This window comes from Pleurodeles waltl, chromosome 7 (genome assembly GCF_031143425.1).
Source record: "Pleurodeles waltl isolate 20211129_DDA chromosome 7, aPleWal1.hap1.20221129, whole genome shotgun sequence".
Classification (NCBI taxonomy): Eukaryota; Metazoa; Chordata; class Amphibia; order Caudata; family Salamandridae; genus Pleurodeles; species Pleurodeles waltl.
In genome coordinates this window covers 43722301-43745271 of record NC_090446.1, presented here as the reverse complement: position 1 = coordinate 43745271, position 22971 = coordinate 43722301, and the positions used below count along the sequence as shown (strand labels likewise).

The following is a 22971-nucleotide window of genomic DNA, read 5'->3' as shown; positions in this document are numbered from 1 at the left end:
TTTTTTTATGTGTTTATTTTTGTGGGGGGGCGTCCCCTTGGGCACGGGGCGCCCTCCCAAGGGGGGCATTGACCTGTTGGCCATTTCTGCCCCCCCTGGGGGCAGATGGGCCTATTTTTCTAGACCCACCTGCCCCCAAGGGGGGCAGAAGCCACGTAGACACCAGGGATAGTGTGTGTGTGTGTGTGTGTGTTAGTGGATGGGGGGGGGCTTGGGCAAGGGTCGCCCCCCACTTTGGGGGCACATGTACCCAGGCCATTTCTGCACCCCTTGGAGACAGATCAGCCTATTATTTTTAGGCTGATCTGCCCCCAAGGGGGGCAGAAACCACTAGAACGCCAGGGATTTTTTTTAATGTGTTTATTTTTGTGGGGGGGCGTCCCCTTGGGCACGGGGTGCCCCCCCAAGGGGGGCATTGACCTGTTGGCCATTTCTGCCCCCCCTGGGGGCAGATGGGCCTATTTTTCTAGACCCACCTGCCCCCAAGGGGGGCAGAAGCCACGTAGACACCAGGGATAGTGTGTGTGTGTGTTAGTGGATGGGGGGGGGCTTGGGCAAGGGTCGCCCCCCACTTTGGGGGCACATGTACCCAGGCCATTTCTGCACCCCTTGGAGACAGATCAGCCTATTATTTTTAGGCTGATCTGCCCCCAAGGGGGGCAGAAACCACTAGAACGCCAGGGATTTTTTTTATGTGTTTATTTTTGTGGGGGGGGCGTCCCCTTGGGCACGGGGCACCCCCCCAAGGGGGGCATTGACCTGTTGGCCATTTCTGCCCCCCCGGGGGCAGATGGGCCTATTTTTCTAGACCCACCTGCCCCCAAGGGGGGCAGAAGCCACGTAGACACCAGGGATAGTGTGTGTGTGTGTTAGTGGATGGGGGGGGGGCTTGGGCAAGGGTCGCCCCCCACTTTGGGGGCACATGTACCCAGGCCATTTCTGCACCCCTTGGAGACAGATCAGCCTATTATTTTTAGGCTGATCTGCCCCCAAGGGGGGCAGAAACCACTAGAACGCCAGGGATTTTTTTTTATTTGTTTATTTTTGTGGGGGGGCGTCCCCTTGGTCACGGGGCGCCCCCCCAAGGGGGGCATTGACCTGTTGGCCATTTCTACACCCCCTGGGGGCAGATGGGCCTATTTTCTTAGGACCACCTGCCCCCAAGGGGGCAGAAGCCACTTAGGCACCAGGGATAGTGTTGTGTGTGTTTTTTTTGTTTTTTTTTGTTTGAGGGCTGTCCCCTTTGGCAAGGGTCGCTCTCCATGGGGACACAGTACTAAAGGTATTTTTTGGCTTCCTTGGGGCAGACAGGCCTATTTACTTAGGCACCAATTTCTAAAATGTTTGATGGTGGGGTGTTTGTCAACTGAAGAAGTCTTTGCATTTGTGATAAAAAAAATGTCCTCCTTTTTGTTCTAGTTCAAAGCTTTTGCTTTATTTGCTGTGGCTCCTTGCGGTTTTGGCGGTGGTTGACCTGCAGTTTGCACAGTTGCATGTTTTAGGTAAGTAAAAACAATTTACTCCAAAGGAGTATTGTTGCCATGCATGAATGACATGTTTGTAGGGGGTGTACTAAATGCAGGATTGTGTGTGAAATTGTCCTTAGGTTTGTGCACAATGATATTTGTTTTGTCTTATTTCTAATTTGCCTTTCTTTCTTTCTTTTTAGTGGGATATCATTGGTGATTGCTGTGTAGTTGCTGGTGAATCAAGCTTTTTCAGGCAAGTGAGCGGTATAGTTTTTGAGTTTGTAACTCTTACTAACAAAGCTACACTTTGTTACGTGTCTTACACAGTGCTGGTTGTTGGTGGTGAATTTGTCCAGTTAATTTTAGCAGGAGAGATCATGGCTAGCCGCAGGATGACCGCTCAGCAGGTGGTTGGTATGCTTTTTGAGTCACAGTCTGATCATGACTATGAGACGGACTCTGCATCTGAGGCAGAGGAGGAAGTCAGAGATTCTGGCAGTGATGTTTCTGTTGGAGGGGAATCTTCTGATGATGAAGCCACACTCAGTGCAGATGAAGGTTCTGTTTTAGAGGAGGACATTGATGTGCCAATAGTGCAGCAACCTGGGGCTGAAAGGTTTCCCGTTAGAAGACCTGATGTCTGGGTTGCCCCAAACATGGAGCAGCCAGAGTTGCCTGCCTTTACTGGTCTCCCGGGGTGTAACGCCAATACAGAGAACTTTATGCCTATCAATTTCTTTGAGTTATTCATGGATGATGTGTTTTTGGAAGAGATTGTTGAGCAGACTAATTTGTATGCGGAGCAGCATTTGAGGGACAACGCTGCTAGACTTAGGCCACACTCTAGAGCTGCCCAGTGGATTCCCACAAATGTGGAGGAGATAAAAAAGTTTTTGGGTTTGACTTTTTTGATGGGGTTGATAAGGAAGCCGTCACTGGCTTCTTATTGGTCTACTAGTCCCTTGATGGCAACAGCTATATTTCCAGCTACCATGAGTCGTAATTGGTATTTGCTTCTTCTTAGGATGCTGCATTTTGTTGACAATGCATTAGCCTTGCCACGAGATCACCCAGATTCTGACCGTCTTTTTAAGATTAGGCCTGTCCTTGATCATTTTGTAGATCGGTTTTCGGAGGTCTATGTTCCAGGCAAAGAGTTAAGTGTGGACGAGTCTTTGGTCCTCTTCAAGGGTCGTTTGGTTTTTAGGCAGTACATTCCTAGCAAAAGGGCACGATATGGAATTAAATTGTATATGCTGTCTGAAAGTAGGACAGGATATGTGTATAGTTTCCGTGTGTACACTGGTAGGGATTCCAATATTGACCCCCCTGGTTGTCCTCCCACTTTTGGAGTTACTGAGAAAATTGTGTGGGATCTTGGTAGACGACTGTTCAACAAAGGTCACCATTTGTATGTAGATAACTTCTACACTGGTGTGCAGTTGTTCAAGGAATTGTTTATAGTGGACACAGTTGCTTGTGGCACAATCCGTTCTAACCGGAAAGGCTATCCAAGGGAGCTTGTCTGTAAAAAACTTGAGAGGGGACAGTGCTGTGCCTTGCGGAACGAGGAGCTGCTAGCTTTGAAATTTTCAGACAAGAGGGATGTCTACATGCTAAGTACCATCCATGATGAGAGTACTTCCCCTGTGACTGTTTGGGGCCAGGTTGCTGAAGTGCGCAAACCTGTGTGCATTTTAGATTATAATAAGCACATGGGAGGTGTAGATAGAGTTGACCAGAGGTTGGAACCTTATACTGCTATTCGTAAGTCTTATGTTTGGTATAAGAAGTTAGCACTTCACCTCTTCCACTTAGCAACCTTCAATGCTTTTATTGTGTTTAGGGATAGGTCTCCAGACTCAAAGATGACATTTGTGAAATTTCAGGAGTCAGTGATAGAGAGCCTTATTGTGGTGGAACAGGCCAGAGTTCCTAGAGAAGCAGTGGTGGAGGATGTGGCTAGATTGAAAGATCGCCACTTTGCTGAGCACATTCCTCCCACACCCAAAAAAGACTTTCCAGCTAAGAAATGTAGAGTGTGTTTTCGAAGAGGTATCCGGAGGGAGTCTCGAATGTACTGCCCAGATTGTCCTTCAAAGCCTGGGCTGTGTGTCGGTGCTTGTTTTAAGAATTACCACACCCAGAAGAATTTCTGGGAACAACCATGAGTGTAAACTCATGTCTGTTTTGTATTTTCATGTGTTTAGTTTCATGGTTAGCATTTCTATCATGTTCTTAGTTAGAGCTTTTGTGTTTGTTGTTTTGTAATTCTTTCTACTTAGTTAGGGGTTCCTCTGTTTAAAAAAAAAATATATATATGATGCCATTGTGTGTGGAGTGGGGCTTGGCTGAGACTGTACATATTGACTTGATGTTGGCTACTGCAACACACTGCCAGCCAAACACCAGTCCACACACTCCCATCAGCTGGTGTGATTGTTGTATCAGGCATGTGGGCGTATGTAAGTGATGGGCCCTTGAGTGGCGCTGTCTGTCGATGTGAGTGTTGTAATGTGCTGGGCCCGTGGCTGGCGGTGTGAATGGCCTTGTGTGTGTCATGTATGAAAGTTGTGTGAATGGAATGTAAAGCGGTTGGTGCCTTGTCGCGGCTTTACAGCTCACGAGCTGTTAGTCATTGGTTCAGTTTTTTGCCTTTCAGTTACTAACAGTGCTTTTCATTTTTGTGAAAGCTCTTGTTAGTAAAATTTGATCCACTGAACCATCACTCACCCTCGTGCCAAATCCAACCAGTATGTGTGGTAAAAATGACCAAACCTGCCCCGCTGTAATCAGGCGTCGCAGCACACCTATGACACGCTAGGTGCCTCAGGTGGGACCCCGATGATGAAGCATGCCACCAACTTGGTTGGTGGGCGAGGGGTCTTTTTCACATAACCTAAGTGTGTTTCTTTTCAAAATTTTAGTGTTTGGCACATCACGGACGTATGTGGGCACATCAAAACGATATATTACAAAACTACCTGTGTTTGGGGGGGGAGAGGGCACCTATGTTTTTGGTCCTGTGTGCGGCCTTCATCTAGGGAAACCTACCAAACCCAGACATTTTTTAAAACTAGACACCCCAAGGAGTCCAGGGAGGTGTGGCTTGCGTGGATCCGCCAACATTTTCTAACCCAGACTCCTCTGTAAACCTCAAAATGTGCTTAAAAAAAGCATATTTTCCTGACTTTTCTTCGTACGATCACCACTCCAGCACAAAATTCCTACTCCCCAGTGTTCCCCTCAGTCTCCCAAATAAAATGACACCTCACGTATGTGGGTCCCCAAAGCAGAGTCAGTCTAAAGATGTATAAAAGAATATGTCCTTATAAACTCGCAGTGCTATCCCCTGTATCTCTACAAGTTTTGGGCCTTATTCTGTTGGAGGCACCTGGCCCACCCACACAAGTGAGGTATCATTTTTATCGGGAGACTTGGGGGAACGCTGGGTGGCAGGAAATTTGTGGCTCCACTCAGATTCCAGAACTTTCTGTCACCGAAATGTGTGAAAAATGCGTTTTTTTAGCCAAAATTTGAGGTTTGGAAAGGATTCTGGGTAACAGAACCTGGTCAGAGCCCCTCAAGTCACCCCATCTTGGATTCCCCTAGGTCTCTAGTTTTCAGAAATGCACAGGTTTGGTAGGTTTCCCTAGGTGCTGGCTGAGCTACAGGCCAAAAACTACAGGTAGGCACTGTTTTCAATGAAAAAATGTGATGTGTCCACGATGCGCTTTGGGGCGTTTCCTGTCGCGGGCGCTAGGCCTACCCACACAAGTGAGGTATCATTTTTATCGGGAGACGTGGGGGAACGCTGGGTGGAAGGAAATTTGTGGCCCCTCTCAGATTCCAGAACTTTCTGCCACAGAAATGTGAGGAACATGTGTTTTTTTAGCCAAATTTTGAGGTTTGCAAAGGATTCTGGGTAACAGAACCTGGTCCGAGCCACACAAATCACCCCATCTTGGATTCCCCTAGGTCTCTAGTTTTCAGAAATGCACAGGTTTGGTAGGTTTCCCTAGGTGGCGGCTGAGCTAGAGGCCAAAATCTACAGGTAGGCACTTTGCTAAAAACAGGTCTATTTTCTGTGATGTGTCCATGTTGCGCTTTGGGGCGTTTCCTGTCGCGGGCGCTAGGCCTACCCACACAAGTGAGGTATAATTTTTATCGGGAGACGTGGGGGAATGCTGGGTGGAAGGAAATTTGTGGCTCCTCCCAGATTCCAGTACTTTCTGCCACAGAAATGTGAGGAACATGTGTTTTTTTTAGCCAATTTTTGAGCTTTGCAAAGGATTCTGGGTAACAGAACCTGGTCCGAGCCCCGCCAGTCACCCCTCCTTGGATTCCCCTAGGTCTCTAGTTTTCAGAAATGTACAGGTTTGGTAGGTTTCCCTAGGTGCCGGCTGAGCTAGAGGCCAAAATCTACAGGTAGTCACTTCGCAAAAAACACCTCTGTTTTCTTCCAAAATTTTGGTGGTGTCCACGTTGCGCTTTGGGGCGTTTCCTGTCGCGGGCGCTAGGCCTACCCACGCAAGTGAGGTATAATTTTTATCGGGAGACTTGGGGGAACGCTGGGTGGAAGGAAATTTGTGGCTCCTCCCAGATTCCAGTACTTTCTGCCACAGAAATGTGTGGAACATGTGTTTTTTTTAGCCAATTTTTGAGCTTTGCAAAGGATTCTGGGTAACAGAACCTGGTCCGAGCCCCGCCAGTCACCTCTCCTTGGATTCCCCTAGGTCTCTAGTTTTCAGAAATGTACAGGTTTGGTAGGTTTCCCTAGGTGCCGGCTGAGCTAGAGGCCAAAATCTACAGGTAGTCACTTCGCAAAAAACACCTCTGTTTTCTTCCAAAATTTTGGTGGTGTCCACGTTGCGCTTTAGGGCGTTTCCTGTCGCGGGCGCTAGGCCTACCCACGCAAGTGAGGTATCATTTTTATCGGGAGACTTGGGTGAACGCTGGGTGGAAGGAAATTTGTGGCTCCTCCCAGATTCCAGAACTTTCTGCCACAGAAATGTGAGGAACGTGTTTTTTTTTAGCCAATTTTTGAGCTTTGCAAAGGATTCTGGGTAACAGAACCTGGTCCGAGCCCCGCCAGTCACCCCTCCTTAGATTCCCCTAGGTCTCTAGTTTTCAGAAATGTACAGGTTTCGTAGGTTTCCCTAGGTGCCGGCTGAGCTAGAGGCCAAAATCTACAGGTAGTCACTTCGCAAAAAACACCTCTGTTTTCTTCCAAAATTTTGGTGGTGTCCACGTTGCGCTTTGGGGCGTTTCCTGACGCGGGCGCTAGGCCTACCCACGCAAGTGAGGTATCATTTTTATCGGGAGACTTGGGGGAACGCTGGGTGGAAGGAAATTTGTGGCTCCTCCCAGAGTCCAGAACTTTCTGCCACAGAAATGTGAGGAACATGTGTTTTTTTTAGCCAATTTTTGAGCTTTGCAAAGGATTCTGAGTAACAGAACCTGGTCCGAGCCCCACCAGTCACCCTTCCTTGGATTCCCCTAGGTCTCTAGTTTTCAGAAATGTACAGGTTTGGTAGGTTTCCCTAGGTGCCGGCTGAGCTAGAGGCCAAAATCTACAGGTAGTCACTTCGCAAAAAACACCTCTGTTTTCTTCCAAAATTTTGGTGGTGTCCACATTGCGCTTTGGGGCGTTTCCTGTCGCGGGCGCTAGGCCTACCCACGCAAGTGAGGTATCATTTTTATCGGGAGACTTGGGGGAACGCTGGGTGCAAGGAAATTTGTGGCTCCTCCCAGATTCCAGAACTTTCTGCCACAGAAATGTGAGGAACATGTGTTTTTTTTAGCCAATTTTTGAGCTTTGCAAAGGATTCTGGGTAACAAAACCTGGTCCGAGCCCCGCCAGTCACCCCTCCTTGGATTCCCCTAGGTCTCTAGTTTTCAGAAATGTACAGGTTTGGTAGGTTTCCCTAGGTGCCGGCTGAGCTAGAGGCCAAAATCTACAGGTAGTCACTTCGCAAAAAACACCTCTGTTTTCTTCCAAAATGTTGGTGGTGTCCACGTTGCGCTTTGGGGCGTTTCCTGTCGCGGGCGCTAGGCCTACCCACGCAAGTGAGGTATCATTTTTATCGGGAGACTTGGGGGAACGCTGGGTGCAAGGAAATTTGTGGCTCCTCCCAGATTCCAGAACTTTCTGCCACAGAAATGTGAGGAACATGTGTTTTTTTTAGCCAATTTTTGAGCTTTGCAAAGGATTCTGGGCAACAGAACCTGGTCCGAGCCCCGCCAGTCACCCCTCCTTGGATTCCCCTAGGTCTCTAGTTTTCAGAAATGTTCAGGTTTGGTAGGTTTCCCTAGGTGCCGGCTGAGCTAGAGGCCAAAATCTACAGGTAGTCACTTCGCAAAAAACACCTCTGTTTTCTTCCAAAATTTTGGTGGTGTCCACGTTGCGCTTTGGGGCGTTTCCTGTCGCGAGCGCTAGGCCTACCCACGCAAGTGAGGTATCATTTTTATCGGGAGACTTGGGGGAACGCTGGGTGCAAGGAAATTTGTGGCTCCTCCCAGATTCCAGCACTTTCTGCCACAGAAATGTGAGGAACATGTGTTTTTTTTAGCCAATTTTTTAGCTTTACAAAGGATTCTGGGTAACAGAACCTGGTCCGAGCCCCGCCAGTCACCCCTCCTTGGATTCCCCTAGGTCTCTAGTTTTCAGAAATGTACAGGTTTGGTAGGTTTCCCTAGGTGCCGGCTGAGCTAGAGGCCAAAATCTACAGGTAGTCACTTCGCAAAAAACACCTCTGTTTTCTTCCAAAATTTTGGTGGTGTCCACGTTGCGCTTTGGGGCGTTTCCTGTCGCGGGCGCTAGGCCTACCCACGCAAGTGAGGTATCATTTTTATCGGGAGACTTGGGGGAACGCTGGGTGCAAGGAAATTCGTGGCTCCTCCCAGATTCCAGCACTTTCTGCCACAGAAATGTGAGGAACATGTGTTTTTTTAGCCAAATTTTGAGGTTTGCAAAGGATTCTGGGTAACAGAACCTAGTCCGAGCCACACAAATCACCCCATCTTGGGTTCCCCTAGGTCTCTAGTGTTCAGAAATGCACAGGTTTGGTAGGTTTCCTTAGGTGGCGGCTGAGCTAGAGGCCAAAATCTACAGGTAGGCACTTTGCTAAAAACAGGTCTGTTTTCTGTGATGTGTCCACGTTGCGCTTTGGGGCGTTTCCTGTCGCGGGCGCTAGGCCTACCCACACAAGTGAGGTATCATTTTTATCGGGAGACTTGGGGGAACATAGAATAGCAAAACAAGTGTTATTGCCCCTTGTCTTTCTCTACATTTTTCCCTTCCAAATGTAAGACAGTGTGTAAAAAAGACGTCTATTTGAGAAATGCTCTGTAATTCACATGCTAGTATGGGCACCCCGGAATTCAGGGATGTGCAAATAACCACTGCTTCTCAACACCTTATCTTGTGCCCATTTTGGAAATACAAAGGTTTTCTTGATAGCTATTTTTTACTCTTTATATTTCAGCAAATGAATTGCTGTATACCCGGCATAGAATGAAAACCCACTGCAGGGTGCAGGTCATTTATTGGCTCTGGGTACCTAGAGTTCTTGATGAACCTACAAGCCCTATATATCCCCGCAACCAGAAGAGTCCAGCAGACGTAACGGTATATTGCTTTCGAAAATCTGACATTGCAGGAAAAAGTTACAGAGTAAAACTTAGAGAAAAATTGATGTTTTTTTCACCTCAATTTCAATATTTTTCTTTTTCAGTTGTTATTTTCTGTAGGAAACCCTTGTAGGATCTACACAAATTACCCCTTGCTGAATTCAGAATTTTGTCTACTTTTCAGAAATGTTGCGGTTTATGGGATCCAGCGTTGGTTTCATGCCCATTTCTGTCACTGACTGGAAGGAGGCTGAAAGCACAAAAAATCGTAAAAATGGGGTATGTCCCAGTAAAATGCCAAAATTGGGTTGAAAATTGGGGTTTTCTGATTCAAGTCTGCCTGTTCCTGAAAGCTGGGAAGCTGGTGATTTTATCACCGCAAACCCTTTGTTGATGCCCTTTTCAGGGAAAAAACCACAAGCCTTCTTCTGCAGCCCATTTTTCCAATTTTTTTTAAAAAAAAGAAATCTTCACTGTTTTTTGGCTAATTTCTTGGCCTCCTTCTGGGGAACCCACAAAGTGTGGGTACCTCTAGAATCCCTAGGATGTTGGAAAAAAAGGACGCAAATTTGGCGTGGGTAGCTTACGTGAACAAAAAGTTATGAGGGCCTAAGCGCGAACTGCTCCAAATAGCCAAAAAAAGGCTCGGCACAGGAGGGGGAAAAGGCCTGGCAGCGAAGGGGTTAATAGTGGTTTGTCATTCATGTTTACTGTAATTCTATGCTGTTGAAATTAAAGAAGAATTTACTTTTTATCATATTCTAGCCTTTTTTCTGCATCAATGGTCTTTACGTTTTCTACTTCTGCAGTTGTTTACCACATATTACTGTGGGGACATTCAGTTCACAATAAATGGACTGCTACTTTAATTGCAATGTTGCCAATGGAATGCCAGAGGGAGTCCACCATGAGGATATAGATAGTGGTGGCTCTGCCATTAGAAACATGGTTCTTCAGCTTCTTAATGAGGCAGGGGAAACTGGAGCGTGAACGATGGGACATTTACTGATTTTTTCTAGATGCTTTGTTAACACCTAGCATTAAAAGAGGTTATTTTATCCCTTCTTAAATAATGTCCACCATCCCCCAACGAGATGCTGCTTTACAATGGAACACAGACAGGTTAGAATTTACATTTTGGTTTACTTTCCTAAAGTACGTAGAGCCCAGTCCTGGCAGACACAAAATCCACATTAGGTGGGCTAGCCTATACTATGCACACTCAGGGTGCAGTATGCAGACTGTGCATGGAGCCCGCTCCTTCCAGAGACCCAAGCCCTATCAGGTGGGGAAGCCTGTACTATGCACAGATTGCATTCAGTGCCCAGACTATGCATAGAACTTACTCCCTCAAGCGATAAAAGTCCCATTAGGTGGGAAGACCCTAGCATACACAAATTGCTCTCAGTCAAAGACTATGCATAGGGCCAATTTGCTTCAGGGAACCAAGCCCAATTAGGTGGGCAAGCCCATACTACGTACAGCCTGTGCTGTCTGCACTGATCTTCATGGACAGACCACTCCCTCCAGACACCAAAGCCCAATTAGTTAAGCAAGTCACTAGTACAGAGAGTCTGTGCTCCATGTGCAGCTCTTCATGATGAGCTCACTCTCTCCATATACTTAAGAACCATTATGTAGCTCTAACGAAATGCCTTTAATGTTTTAGACTGATGCTGCTGTTTCTTTGACTCTGAGTGAGTACTGAGGGCAGCTAACCAGCCCTATTGCCAGTGTTCTGACTCTCAAAAGAGTATGTATGATTGACTAATGCCCAATTGGCATAAGATAACTTACTTATAAATCCCTAGAAGTTGGTACCTGGGGTACCTAAAGCCTGTAAGTTTAAGTGCCTCTCATGGGCTGTAGCACTTATTGTGCCACCTTGAGTGTGGCAAAGTAAAATATGCCTCCCAACCTGCTGCTGCTAACTCAGAGTATTACACTGCTAACTAGGCCTTGTAATGCCACCTAATGACAGAGCCCAGACCTCCCTTTTTAATAAATATGTCTCCTAAGGCAGGCTTATTGATCCCTGAGACAGGGTGCTGTACATAACAGTAAAAAAAAAAAAACAGTTTTACTGTGGAAAGGCTAGGAGCCCCATTGGAGAGTACAGGGTTACATGCTGACAACTCAGCTGAGCTATCTTCTGAATGGGACTACTAAAGTTGGTACTTTAAGGTATCAGATTTTTTTTTATATTAAACCCAAAGCCCAATGTTAATGTAAGTTTTGAGTAAAATGCAACTTTAGACAGTTGCCACTCTGTTTTCCAAGTTTAAAACGACCATTCACAGATGCTGGCCACAAGACTTCCTTCTTCCCTCCTAGGGAGAGGTATGAACAACTCCCAGATAAGGACATTTGGAGACCTGCCATTGGAAGAGGTATTAGTTTTTCTTGGTATGAAGGCTCTCAAGGTGAGAGCTGAAATAGGGAGCTTCAAAGGGGAAGTTGTGTTAGTAGGGCAAATAGTGGACACACGCAAGAGGGGCTTCTCTTTTGTTCTGGTAGATAGTTTGGCATCATGAACAAAGAGGGAAAAACAGTTGTCAAGCTGTTTTTCGCATAGGTATGTAGCCCTCAGCTAGCAATATCAATAAGGTAGACTACCAAGCTCCACACACTGTGAGAAGGGTTCTGCTATCTTGGGAGTGGGAAGTATATTTCATCCTGAGATAGTTGATGCCACACATTGCAGGAAGTTGTCATTAGTCGGAAGGGGACCTTGTAGCCCATTAGCATGTAGTCACTGCATCCCCTGATGGCAAGCAATGGCCATAAAAGTGGCACCCTCTGACACCCATGACTTCAGATCATGTTTGTACTGAAGAGAGAAAAAGAAGGACTACCCAGCTGTTCTCTGGACCTGCCAAAAAAAGATTGCGTCCGCTGCTCCTGAGCCAGCAAAAAGATGACTGTTCCTGCAGTACCCTGCCATTGAAAAAGGTATCCTGAGCCCCAGAAACAAGGGGTGAACACTAAGGCCCAAATTTAAGAAGGCCTAGCGCCACATTAGCATCATTTGTGTGACACTCATGTGGCATTTGGCATGCAAAATCTCCGCACCATATTGACAAATTGGTGCAATGCATGCATGCATAATGTATGCAAAGACGGTGTACCGGTGCAAGGAGGCCCACAAAAATGGCGCAATTAAATCTACACGATTTCATAGAACTATTTTTTGCATAATGTTTAACAGCTGCTGAAAGCAGGCATTAAAAGGATGCACCCTTTGGAATCAATTTGCCGCCTTGCACTTTGCTCCACTAGCATCATCATTTTTGGTGATAGTGGAGCAAAGCGCCACAATATCATCAGAAATGTTGAGGCTATTGTTCCTAATACCGCCATGGAACACAGAATTTTAAATACAGCTCCCACATGATGACGTTAGCAGGGTGCAGGGGAGTGTAAGAAAAGTGGCACTTCATGATGTGAAGCACCACTTTTCTTAAATCTAGGCCTAAGACTCAGTTGGCTGACTTTGTGTTATAGCTCCAGGTCCACAAAAGCTGAAGAAGCCACCTTTGTAAAGTTAGTAGGCACAATTACTTGTTCACTGATTGCTGCTGAATTGCAGCCTGGGAGGCCAAACTCTGAACAACAGAAGTTGCAACCTAATTTGCTGATCCCAGAAAGTCGTCAACATGCAGTTTGCTGGCCCTTGAAGGACACTAGCTGTAGTCAAAGGGAGCTGACGGTTTTGCTGTGACCCAAGACCAATGGCAACTGGTGTTTAGCTGGACTTCACCCGGACTTATAGGAACATCATTTTTTTGGTCAAAGTGGTACCACAATGTCCATAGATTGAGGGGTGGCCTCAGAGCGACCCTTGTTGACCATATGAGCAGCCTCAGAATCTTCAGTATCCTGTATCCCTTGGAGCAGGACCACTCCAGTGATGTCTATGTGGTTTGTCATAGAGCTAAGAACTGGACAGGGGACCGCTTTGACTGACTTGTTTGTTTTGTTGTCTAAAACAAATCATAAAAATAAGATATATTTTTATAAATTGGTGTTAGATTTTGTTTGAGGCACATGTCATTTCTTTCTTATTCATTTCTTTCTTTTTAAATTGTTTTGATACTTCAACATGCTTGCCATTAGTTGCTTTGTTAAAGCCTGACTGCTTGAAGCCACAGCTACCCAGGACTGAGCTAAGGTTTTGCAAACAAGCCTGACTGGACTCAACAGAGGGGAGTGAGTATATATCTCAGTGCACTTGCACAACCAAACCATGTATAAACTGTATTTTGTCACAATAGCGAAGTGCCTACTATGTACATTTAGGTATGTTTTTAAAAGCCCCTGCCATGCACTGCATTTGACCTTACATATTACATCACCCATGAAATTTTCAATGACATCATTGATGACATCACTAATGACGGCTCAAATGACATAATTGGGGACACTACTTATAACATCACGGATTAAATAATCGAATGAGTGTGACAGATTGCTTTACGCTTCTGACACTGAAACGAATTTAGTGAGTTACATTTTGAACAAATTTTCAATAGCTTCTGTACTGCTAATAAATGTAATCTTTTGCAAAATTTTTGCCCTCCTAAGGGGACTTGCAGGTGTGGTGGGTGTGGGAATTCAGCAGCAGAGAGGGTGAAACCATCTATGCTGCTACTGCTGAAGAGCCCCAGACTCCATTCTCCATGCAGATATGCTCCTGGACCTACGCTAGGAGGGAGGGGACCCTGCATTAGAAGGCCTCACCTTGGATGGGTCTCATGCTCTCTCCTGAGACTTTTACTTCAGCTTGAAGGGGCCCATACAAATTGCCTACTTCTGCAGTAACATCTGGGTCCTGATTGTTTTTCAGGATTACATTTTCTGTTCTAAACGTTGGCCCTCATGAATGGCTAGGCCCTGGGCCTGCAAGGCCTATGGGACTCAGACCTGGTTGCGAGTCCAAATAATTCTATACATCCCAACATTCTGAAACTAACAAACTGTGAATTTTTGGATAAGCGTCAGAGGAATGTATTTTTCACTTTGACTTACACTTAGGTAAGAGACTGCTCAGTAAAGCCATTTTGACATAAAACATCAATAGTATCACTTCCAGATAGTGTCCAGTATGTCTTGCATATTTTTAGGGAACTTCTGTTTTTTTCTGATAACTTGTTACCATTATTATGTGCAGTTGGACTTCTTGCAAGGATTATAGTGCTTATTTGTTCAGACTCAACAAAGAAGAATGGTGAAAGGAAGGACATGCATGGCCCTGATTGTGTTTATGAGCAGTGCTCGTAAGTACAAAAGACAATCATTTTGATGTAAGTATTTGGAAAGGAGGTACACTTTTTCGCTGCTGGGAAAGATCTAGGACCGTGAGCCTCACATTGGAGGTCGGACCTCTGCACTCCAGATGGTTCGACCGCCAAATTACAACCTTGGCGGGTGGACCTGCCTAAAAACCGCCATCCCTGCCAGTAACATTGTTTGTGATGTGGGGATGGAAGTTCGGGTTGTACTCAGCCAGGGCGGCGCTGAACTCAGGGCCGCCTGACTGATTACAACCCCACTTCCTGCCAGCCTCTTCATGGCTGGAAAGCCAGTGAAGGGGGCCACAGTAGGGCCAATCACTGCCCAGGGCCTCCTGCCCAGTACCCTTGGCATGTGCACAGTCTGCTTTACAGACATTGTACACTCTGAGGGTGCTAGTCGGCCCCCTCTGTGCTACAGTATAGGGGCCGAGTCCAATTTTGTAGCACTGTTCCTGCCGGACTGAAAGGCGGGAACACGTATTACAGTATTCCTGCCGGTCATACACTTAGGGAGGATGCCACCGCCATGGTGGTGGCTTCCTCCCCATAAGATTGGCAGTTCCACGGCATGATTACCAGACTCATAAGGAGGCCCATAGTCTTGTGCTTGCTATGTATTTACCAGATAAACATTTAGAGGTCCACTTTGCTTACTTATCTTCTGTATGTGCCAAGCAAAAACAAATTGTCTGTGGAATTGTGGTCCTGGTCCTAAAAAAGTGTTATTATTGAGTAGTTTTTGGCAAAAACAATAGGTATCTCTTTAATGTGCAAATGTGTATGAGCAGCATTTGTGCCTGCCTGTTTTTGAATATGTCTCAACGTTCAAGAAGGTCCTATTGGCTTTGCCAGAGTTTGTTTAAAATGTGGACTACAGAACAGCATGTCTCTAAGTTGGTAAATCACCTCCAATTGCAAGCAGCATGGCTTAAAGGTTAGGAATCTGTTACAGTAACTCATTTGGTTATTTACATCAGATTCAAGATGACCACATGCACATACCTGAGTATATCTTGGCCAAACAATGATGAGACAGTGGTGTAATTTGGGATGCTCAAGCAGTGAGAGATGCTATTCCTGGGATAGTACAGAAGGAATCCAAGACACATCTCATCAGTTGTGGCGACACCACCCTGAAGCAGACAGAACATGTTGAAACAAATTAGTCATGTGTAGCTGTTACAGTGCATTATCACATGGCCGGCATAACTCTTCAGTGTGACAAAAAGTGATAACATACAGGCATGAGAATTGCAGGTCTGTCCCTACAACATTGTTTCTTTTTTAATGCGTTTCTGCAGAACAACAGTGCCAAAATGGGCTCGGAAAGACCTAAAACTGTCCTTTCTGCTTCAGAAGACCAAAGGACACCAAATAGCAAAGTTCTATAGTTATAACTTTGTATGAGAGGGCACTTATAGCTGTCTCTGAATTAAACTAGCTAATCCATATCTGCAGGAGTCCCTGTAGGTCTACTGATGGATCTACAAATCCTACTCTGTATCAACTGGAATTGGTGCATAAATATCACTGAAGCAACCTATGCTTTTCAAAACTGGATTCAGTGTTCTTGATTTACAAGCAAGGGCTCAGGTGCTGACATTGTGTGATCCTCTGTATTCAGGAACTTAAAAGAACAGAGCTCCTAAGAATAGGTTCTTTAGCAGGTGTCTGTGAAAGACGTGGGGATGCCCATGGAGTCCATTCAATAAGACGGGACAAGGTAATCACCTCCACTTTCACCTTGTGATTACAAACAGGGTTTTCCTCCTTCTGGTTTTTCAATGTGTGTTTTGCTTGTTGTAGAACAATACACCTGGTGAGGTATCATCCATGCACATCTACTAAAGAAACATGGTCTGTTTTGGATGAGATGTGGCTAAGCAGCTAATAGTTCAAGATACCTGGGTTCATATCCTAGCTCTGCTTTCAACACATACTGTTATCCTGGCAAATCAATTTATCCCTCAGTACCTTGGTTTCTGTAGCTTTCTAAATTTGCTGTGCTAAGAGGCGCCACTGAGTTGATTAACAATTAGCATCAGTTATAGAGCAGCAAGGTACCCCAAAGGTATGTTGTTATATGTTATGTTTATTGTGATTCCAAGTGCATTTGAGTTAGTTATGGCATAAAGGCCACCCCCATTCTGCAGAAAGTTGCAAACCAGGCTCGTTATAGGGGGGCACTACTAAGACAATTTGGAAAGAAATGGGACAAATGTTGCTCTTTAAAATCCAATTTTCCAAACAAATTAGTGCTCCCTGGGTTTTACAGATCAATCTGAAGGGAACTCCTAGTACTTCGGGGACTGTCACAGTATCCAGAAGCAGTATTTCTGGGAATCATCAAATTACGTATTAACTCATTAAATGTATTTGTCAGAATGCAAAACCCAATACAAACTTCAGACATCATAGCAGAATAGCAGCTAACCTGGTGGTGTTATTTTATTTTCTGCCAGACACGATTATGCGTGAACAGTGTTGCCATACAGTGGAGGAGTTCTTTGAAATATATGTGTTGCTTGAATATCTCAGGGTACTCTGATATTCTAGGAAACTGCTAATATTGGGGTTATCAAACTGACCAAACAACCCACAGGGATCAAAGGGGTGCAGTTCAATTAGGAAAGGGGTGTTCAATGTGAAAGGGCTTTTGCTCGGCGTAATATTATTCTTGTGGTTTCACAATGTGTCATGGCTCCCGACTGCTATAAATTTCACTTTCAGACAGCAGTTTATACCTCCGTTACAGATAAAGTCATGATTCTACGCTGCCCATCACCCCTTCACGACACATACAGGAAGTGCATGTTGTGGCACTCTGACATTCCATTTTGCCAGAGGGCCGCAACCTGCACTTAGTGTGGTTTAAAAGAATGACAGAGGGCCACATTTAGATGGCTTACAGCCAGAGAGATGACACAGACATACATAGGTGCAGCTAGCCTTAATATCCTAGGCTTATTTGAAATACATACTTGTGTGTGCTCAATGGAGCAATCTGCAGCAATGCTGGACATAGCGCTATAAGACACTCACAGATATCGCTAAGCACTATTATTTTTGAGCTATTGCAAACTACATTGCCAAAGCATCAATAGACTTTCTAACGTGTCATTTCTCCCATTCCTTGGTGCCATCTCTCCCAAAGCCTTGCTTACCTTTACCTCAAATCCACAATTTTTCACTTCCATTTATCCTTCTGTAATGCAATCTCATCTTCCATTCTTTCACCAGTTCAACCTCATTGCAGGTCTGACCCCACCTTTGCTGCTCTTTGCCTCATTTTTCCTGTGTTGCTCTGTCATTCTTTTCCCACTTCTTACCAGTTTTTCCACGTAACCTCTTACACTGCACTGTTTCTCTGTAAGTTTCAGTTCATCTCCATCTCTGCCTTCTATTGCACTTAGGGGTGGGTGGAGCTCGTGGACCCCACGGTGTTACAGAAAAACTCAGCAACATTCTGCAGAGGTCTGCAGTGGGCAGGATTCGGTCCTTCACACTGCTCGCATTGATTTGGGGGTGATCTCTCACACTTATGCACAATCCTCCTTCGTGCCCTAGTTTCTAGATACATCATTACTACTCCGGCACCCCTTCTACGGGGGACAGAGCCATTTGTACAGGGATGCTGTTTCCATACTGCTCTAGGAGGTTGCTAGTCTGACCTGGTACAACCCTAGCAGTACCCCAGTCTGTTTGTCCACTTACTTGTTCCTTTCCCTGTTTGTACACATTAGGAATGCCTTGCCCTGTCTGTTCTGATCATTATCCTGTTGTACCCGGGGTTTCCTGGCGCGTGGCATTGTCTGCTGCCTGCATTGATAAACCACCCCTCTGCCCCATGCTTTACATTTCTTGAAGTTAAACGATGCTCCTTCGTAGCCCAATGGGAATGGGTTAGTACATGTAAATGAATTGATAGTTCCTGTTTGGGACAGGAGATGCTGATGAACATGTGGGCAACGAGTCAAACGTAGAACCTGATGGTCATAGTGTAGGAAACTTCAGTTGATCAAGGTGTCTAAGGAGGCAGATGTCTCCACTGTCAGTAACCCGTTGTGAATCTGCGGGACAACCCTGAGCATACATTTGTTTGTGCATGTGTTAATTTATTTATTCGTATTTTCCAAAGCGGTGAATTCAATTTTGTGGTAACTTTAAAGTACTCAGAGACAGTAGATGTGCAGGAGAATACGTCACGTATATATGGGATAAAGTACCCCCCACTGTACATTAGAGGGATAATGCAAGTGAACCATAAGATCAATGACATATAGAGCCAAGAGGCCACAGGCCGAGTGCCTTTATAAGCTTATGGATCTCTGAGTTGACTTGCAAAATCCTTATACTGTAAAGTAGAGGATACTTTAACCTATATAATGCTAAGGATAATTTTTGTATTTTTATTAAGATTGATACCACGCCAAGGGTGTCAGGTCTGACATACAACATAAAAGAACTACATTATTTCCCACCTTCCCAGGAACAGAGGTACCTAGCTGCATAGCGATGTCATTTATTACAGCACAAGGTAAATAAAAGAATGCAAGCCCTTGATGTCATTTCCTTAAGTTTTTTTGTGTCCTGTGTTACAAAAGTCTTCCTTGATCCAACCAGCAAATTTTCAATATAAAAAATTCTGCAGTCATGTTGCTTTCACAAATAACTGTGCCATCTAATAGTATTCACCCCAATAAAAAAAAAAACATTGTGCTAAAGGTATTGCCTTTTACTGCCGCTCACAATGCAGTGACCTTGAAAATAGCATTCATGGAGTTTGATTTTTACTGAATTACATTAATACTTATACTGAAGTTCCTTGTAATATGTTCCAAGCAAGGTCCTTCTTTAGCGAGCACCATAGATGGGAATAGGAAAGGCTAATGTGAAAACATGAATATTTCATGCTTAAAGCACTGACTGACATGGCTGCTTCAACTAGAAGCACAGACCTATAAGGAAGTGGGAAAAGGAAATAGAGTTGTGGACTGGAACAAAAAAGAAAGTATCGTTTCTTTTTTATATGCTGAAGGGATGTTTACCAGGATTAATCCATTCTCATTCTAATGATATGTCAATATCCTTAGTACTTCAGCAGCTTATACATTACAGGGCAATGTAAACAATACCTACTTTGCTCTGATACATCATGTATATTACTTGCCAGGTGATGCTAGTCATAGAATGCTCACCCCAAGATGCTTGAGATATGAGCCTTCAGTATTAGCAGATTTAGCTAAGTGAGAAAGATTAATCAAAATGAAAGTGGTTAGGGGGGGCACCTTCTTGCCATGTCTCTCTAAAAGAGCTGAGAAACAATAAAAAAAAGAGTGAAAATAAAAAATATATATTTCGAAAAGAACATGGGTGGCTTGGCTCATAATCAAACAAATCAAGATTTCTTATTTCATGGGTGGAGCGAAAGGTGCTACAGTGGGTTTTTGCCAACGAGGTGTGCATGATTTGGGAATATTTTTGGTACCCATCAGAGCTTGAGGGACGCTGCATGTTTCAGTTCCACAATGCCTGTGACCTAAGTCACTGAGGTTCGCTTCCTTTACTCTGTTTCTGTTAAGTGCCTGCAGAACAAGAGGGGCAACTAGAGTTTTTGAGGCAGGGTCACACTTTGTAGAGTTCCTTGCATATAATTTGATAAGCTTTCATCATTGCGGCATTTTGAAAAGGAACTTACCATTGTTACGGTGGTGCGTCCTGATGTGTTGTAGGTGCACACCGTCTGCAACTCATCTCCCTGTAATCGAACACAAAGGATTTTGTTTATTATTGCCCAAACCAGCCCTACCTTTTGGAGCGGTCAGTGTGCACATGTGTTCTTTGTGTTGGTATTTATAACGTGTTACTAATCTGCCTGCAGAATGGAAGTCCACATAGCAAAATAAAGGGACTGAGTGCTGATCACGTGGAAATGGTAGGACATCATTCAGGATTTTGTACAACTGAAAGTTGGGGGCGGCTGGGAGGAGATGTATGTATGGTTTAATGAGCCCCTGTCTGCACATGATCGTTACAATACAGAGTCAAGAAGATCCAGAACAATCCAGAAACACGTGGGTGCCAGCCTAGAGCTTTTCTCTGATTACAGTTGGGGCACACCGCTCAGGTTCACAGTGCTGTGCTCCTGCACGAGATGCACCTAGTGCAGACAATGAACACAGGCCACATTGCAAAATAAAAATGTTCTGTCTTAAGAACCTTGCCAGTTAGACCGAGCTGCATTTCACCTGATGACCTGCTCCTATGTGTGTGTCATCTTACCAACAAATGCCCCCATTGTGGCGATAGCATTCAAGCACTGCAGTGATGACTCCAGCTGCACTGACAGTGTTTACCCAGTGGCCATCCTGGACTGCTTTTGGTAGGGGAATTGGGATCCTCCATGCCCCCATCAAATTTCCACAATGGGGCTAACATAGTGCGCTGCTTCCAAGGTGGGCAACAGTGAGCAAGTCCCCTGAGATCTGGGATACCATACACTTTCTGTATTTGCTTGTTGACACAGTGTCAAGTGTTGAGAGAGAGTAGATGTTACGTTGTGCAGGATCTCGTTTTGCTCCCATGCTATAGGTATTATTCAAGTTGAGGAGGGTTCATGGATTATTTGGTATGGTTAAAGAGCCCATACTCCGTACTTTGGAATAGTCTTCGGATAGCCTAGAGCACACATAGGGGCATATTTATACTCCATTTGTGCCGAATTTGCATCCTTTTTTTTAATGCAAATTCAGCACAAAACTAACTCCATATTTATATTTTGACACTACTGTAGACATGTCTAACGTCAAAATATTGGAGTTTGCACCATTTTTTAGATGTGTGAACCTACCTTGCGTAAATGAGATGCAAGGTAGGCGTTCACACCAAAAAAATGGTGCTATCCCCATAAGGGGCTAAATAATGGTGCAAAGCTTGCTTTGCACATCAATGTCTGGGTCAAACCAGGCGTTAAGGGACCCTTGTACCCATTTCCATGATTGAATACCATGGAATGGGTCCACAGGTGCCCTCTGCAAGCCCCAGGAACACCCTCACCCACACCAGAGGGACACCAGAGGATGGGGGACCCCATCCCAGGTACGTAGGATCAGTATAGGTAAGTATTTTATTTTTTAAATTAAAGTGCTATTGGGGGCCCAACTTGGGGGCCCCTGCATGGCATAGGGTGCAATGGCCATGCCCAGGGGACACTGGTCCCTTGCTTTTGCGCAGTTTTGCCTAAAAAAGTATAAATATGGGCCAATAGTATTTGTAATTGATATGATGTAACATAATGTATAACATCTAATAAGTTCAAACTGAATGTTTAGTTTGCAAGACAATTGTTCACTGCTCTAAGTGGTCTGTCTTACAACCATATTCAGCTTCTCAGTGTTGATGATTTGGCTTGCATGTGTGGCAATTACATAATTAATTATAATTAAATACAGACCAAAGCACTACAAAAGCTTGACATGGGAAAAGAGGAAGTACATTTCATTGAAAAAACACAAAGCATTTCTATTACCTAATTTGCCTAGCATTGTCTGCCAATCGAGATCTCCTATATAATATATTCAATGAAGAAACCCAAGGTTAAAGCTTAACTATAGTTAGGAAAACATATTTTCCCTATACAAAGCACGTTTAAACTACACAAACTTTAAAATTTCTAAAAGTATAGTTATAACTTTCATTTACAATGTATCCACTACCTTCAAAGTAGGCGACCTTTTTGCATACTCTTTTCTGCTCACTAACCAGACAACACTAACTATAACTCGCCACCCTACAATGTGCTGTATTGCGACAAATAAAGTCTGTGTTTGAAGGTGTGCAACTTACATACAAGAATAATTGAGTTATTTCTAACTATAAATCCTCCTTACTTTAGTTTTTATCAGTGAATGTTCATGTTTTTTTATTTTTTTACATATGTGTTTCAAATCGCAGTGTGATGTGTCGTAAAGTGGAGTGTAGTACAGTACAGTGTAGTACAGAAGAGTGTTGCAGAGTCTAGTGTTGCAGAGTATTGTATAATGGAATAGAGTGGAGTTCAGAAGAGTGGAGTGATGTAGTGTACATGAAGTAAAGTGTGATACAGTGGAGCAGCGTGGTGTGTCATCTTGTGGAGTGGAGAATTGTAGAGTGGCGCGGCATGTTGTACAGTGTAGTGTCAATGACTGGAGTGTCATGAAATGGAGCGTGGTGGAATGGAGTGTCGTTGAGTAGAGTGTCGTAGAGTGCCATAGAGTGTAGCAGAGTGTTGTAGAGTGTAGTGGCAAAGACTGGAAGTCAGTGGAGTAGAGTGTAATATAGTTCAGTGTTGTCAAGTGTACTGTTGTGCCTTAAAGGAAAACGAGCTGCACTTAGAAAAAAAAAATGAAACCTTTTGTTTCGGATTTTTTCAGGGCAGGTAGTGGTCCCTTGGACCACTACCTGTTCTGAAAAAATAATTTGGGGTCCAGTCACAAAGGGGAAGGGGTCCCATGGGGACCCCCTCCCGTTTGCGAGTGGGTTACCATCCACTTCAAGTGGATGGTAACTGCGACTACATTTGCGACCGCGTACGCGGT

The 22971-nt window shown here is 44.7% G+C and overlaps 1 protein-coding gene across 1 annotated transcript in view; it reads right to left on the bottom strand.

Annotated features, from left to right (window-relative positions):
* Positions 1 to 22971, bottom strand: part of LOC138247158 (putative DBH-like monooxygenase protein 2) — a 167578-nt gene that overhangs the window by 48858 nt on the left and 95749 nt on the right. The window contains exons 10-11 of the mRNA XM_069201898.1: positions 20094 to 20153; positions 15398 to 15528 (exon numbers count right to left, since the gene is read on the bottom strand). Of these exons, the coding sequence (XP_069057999.1) occupies positions 15398 to 15528; positions 20094 to 20153 (191 nt within the window). The remainder of the gene's footprint in view (positions 1 to 15397; positions 15529 to 20093; positions 20154 to 22971) is intronic.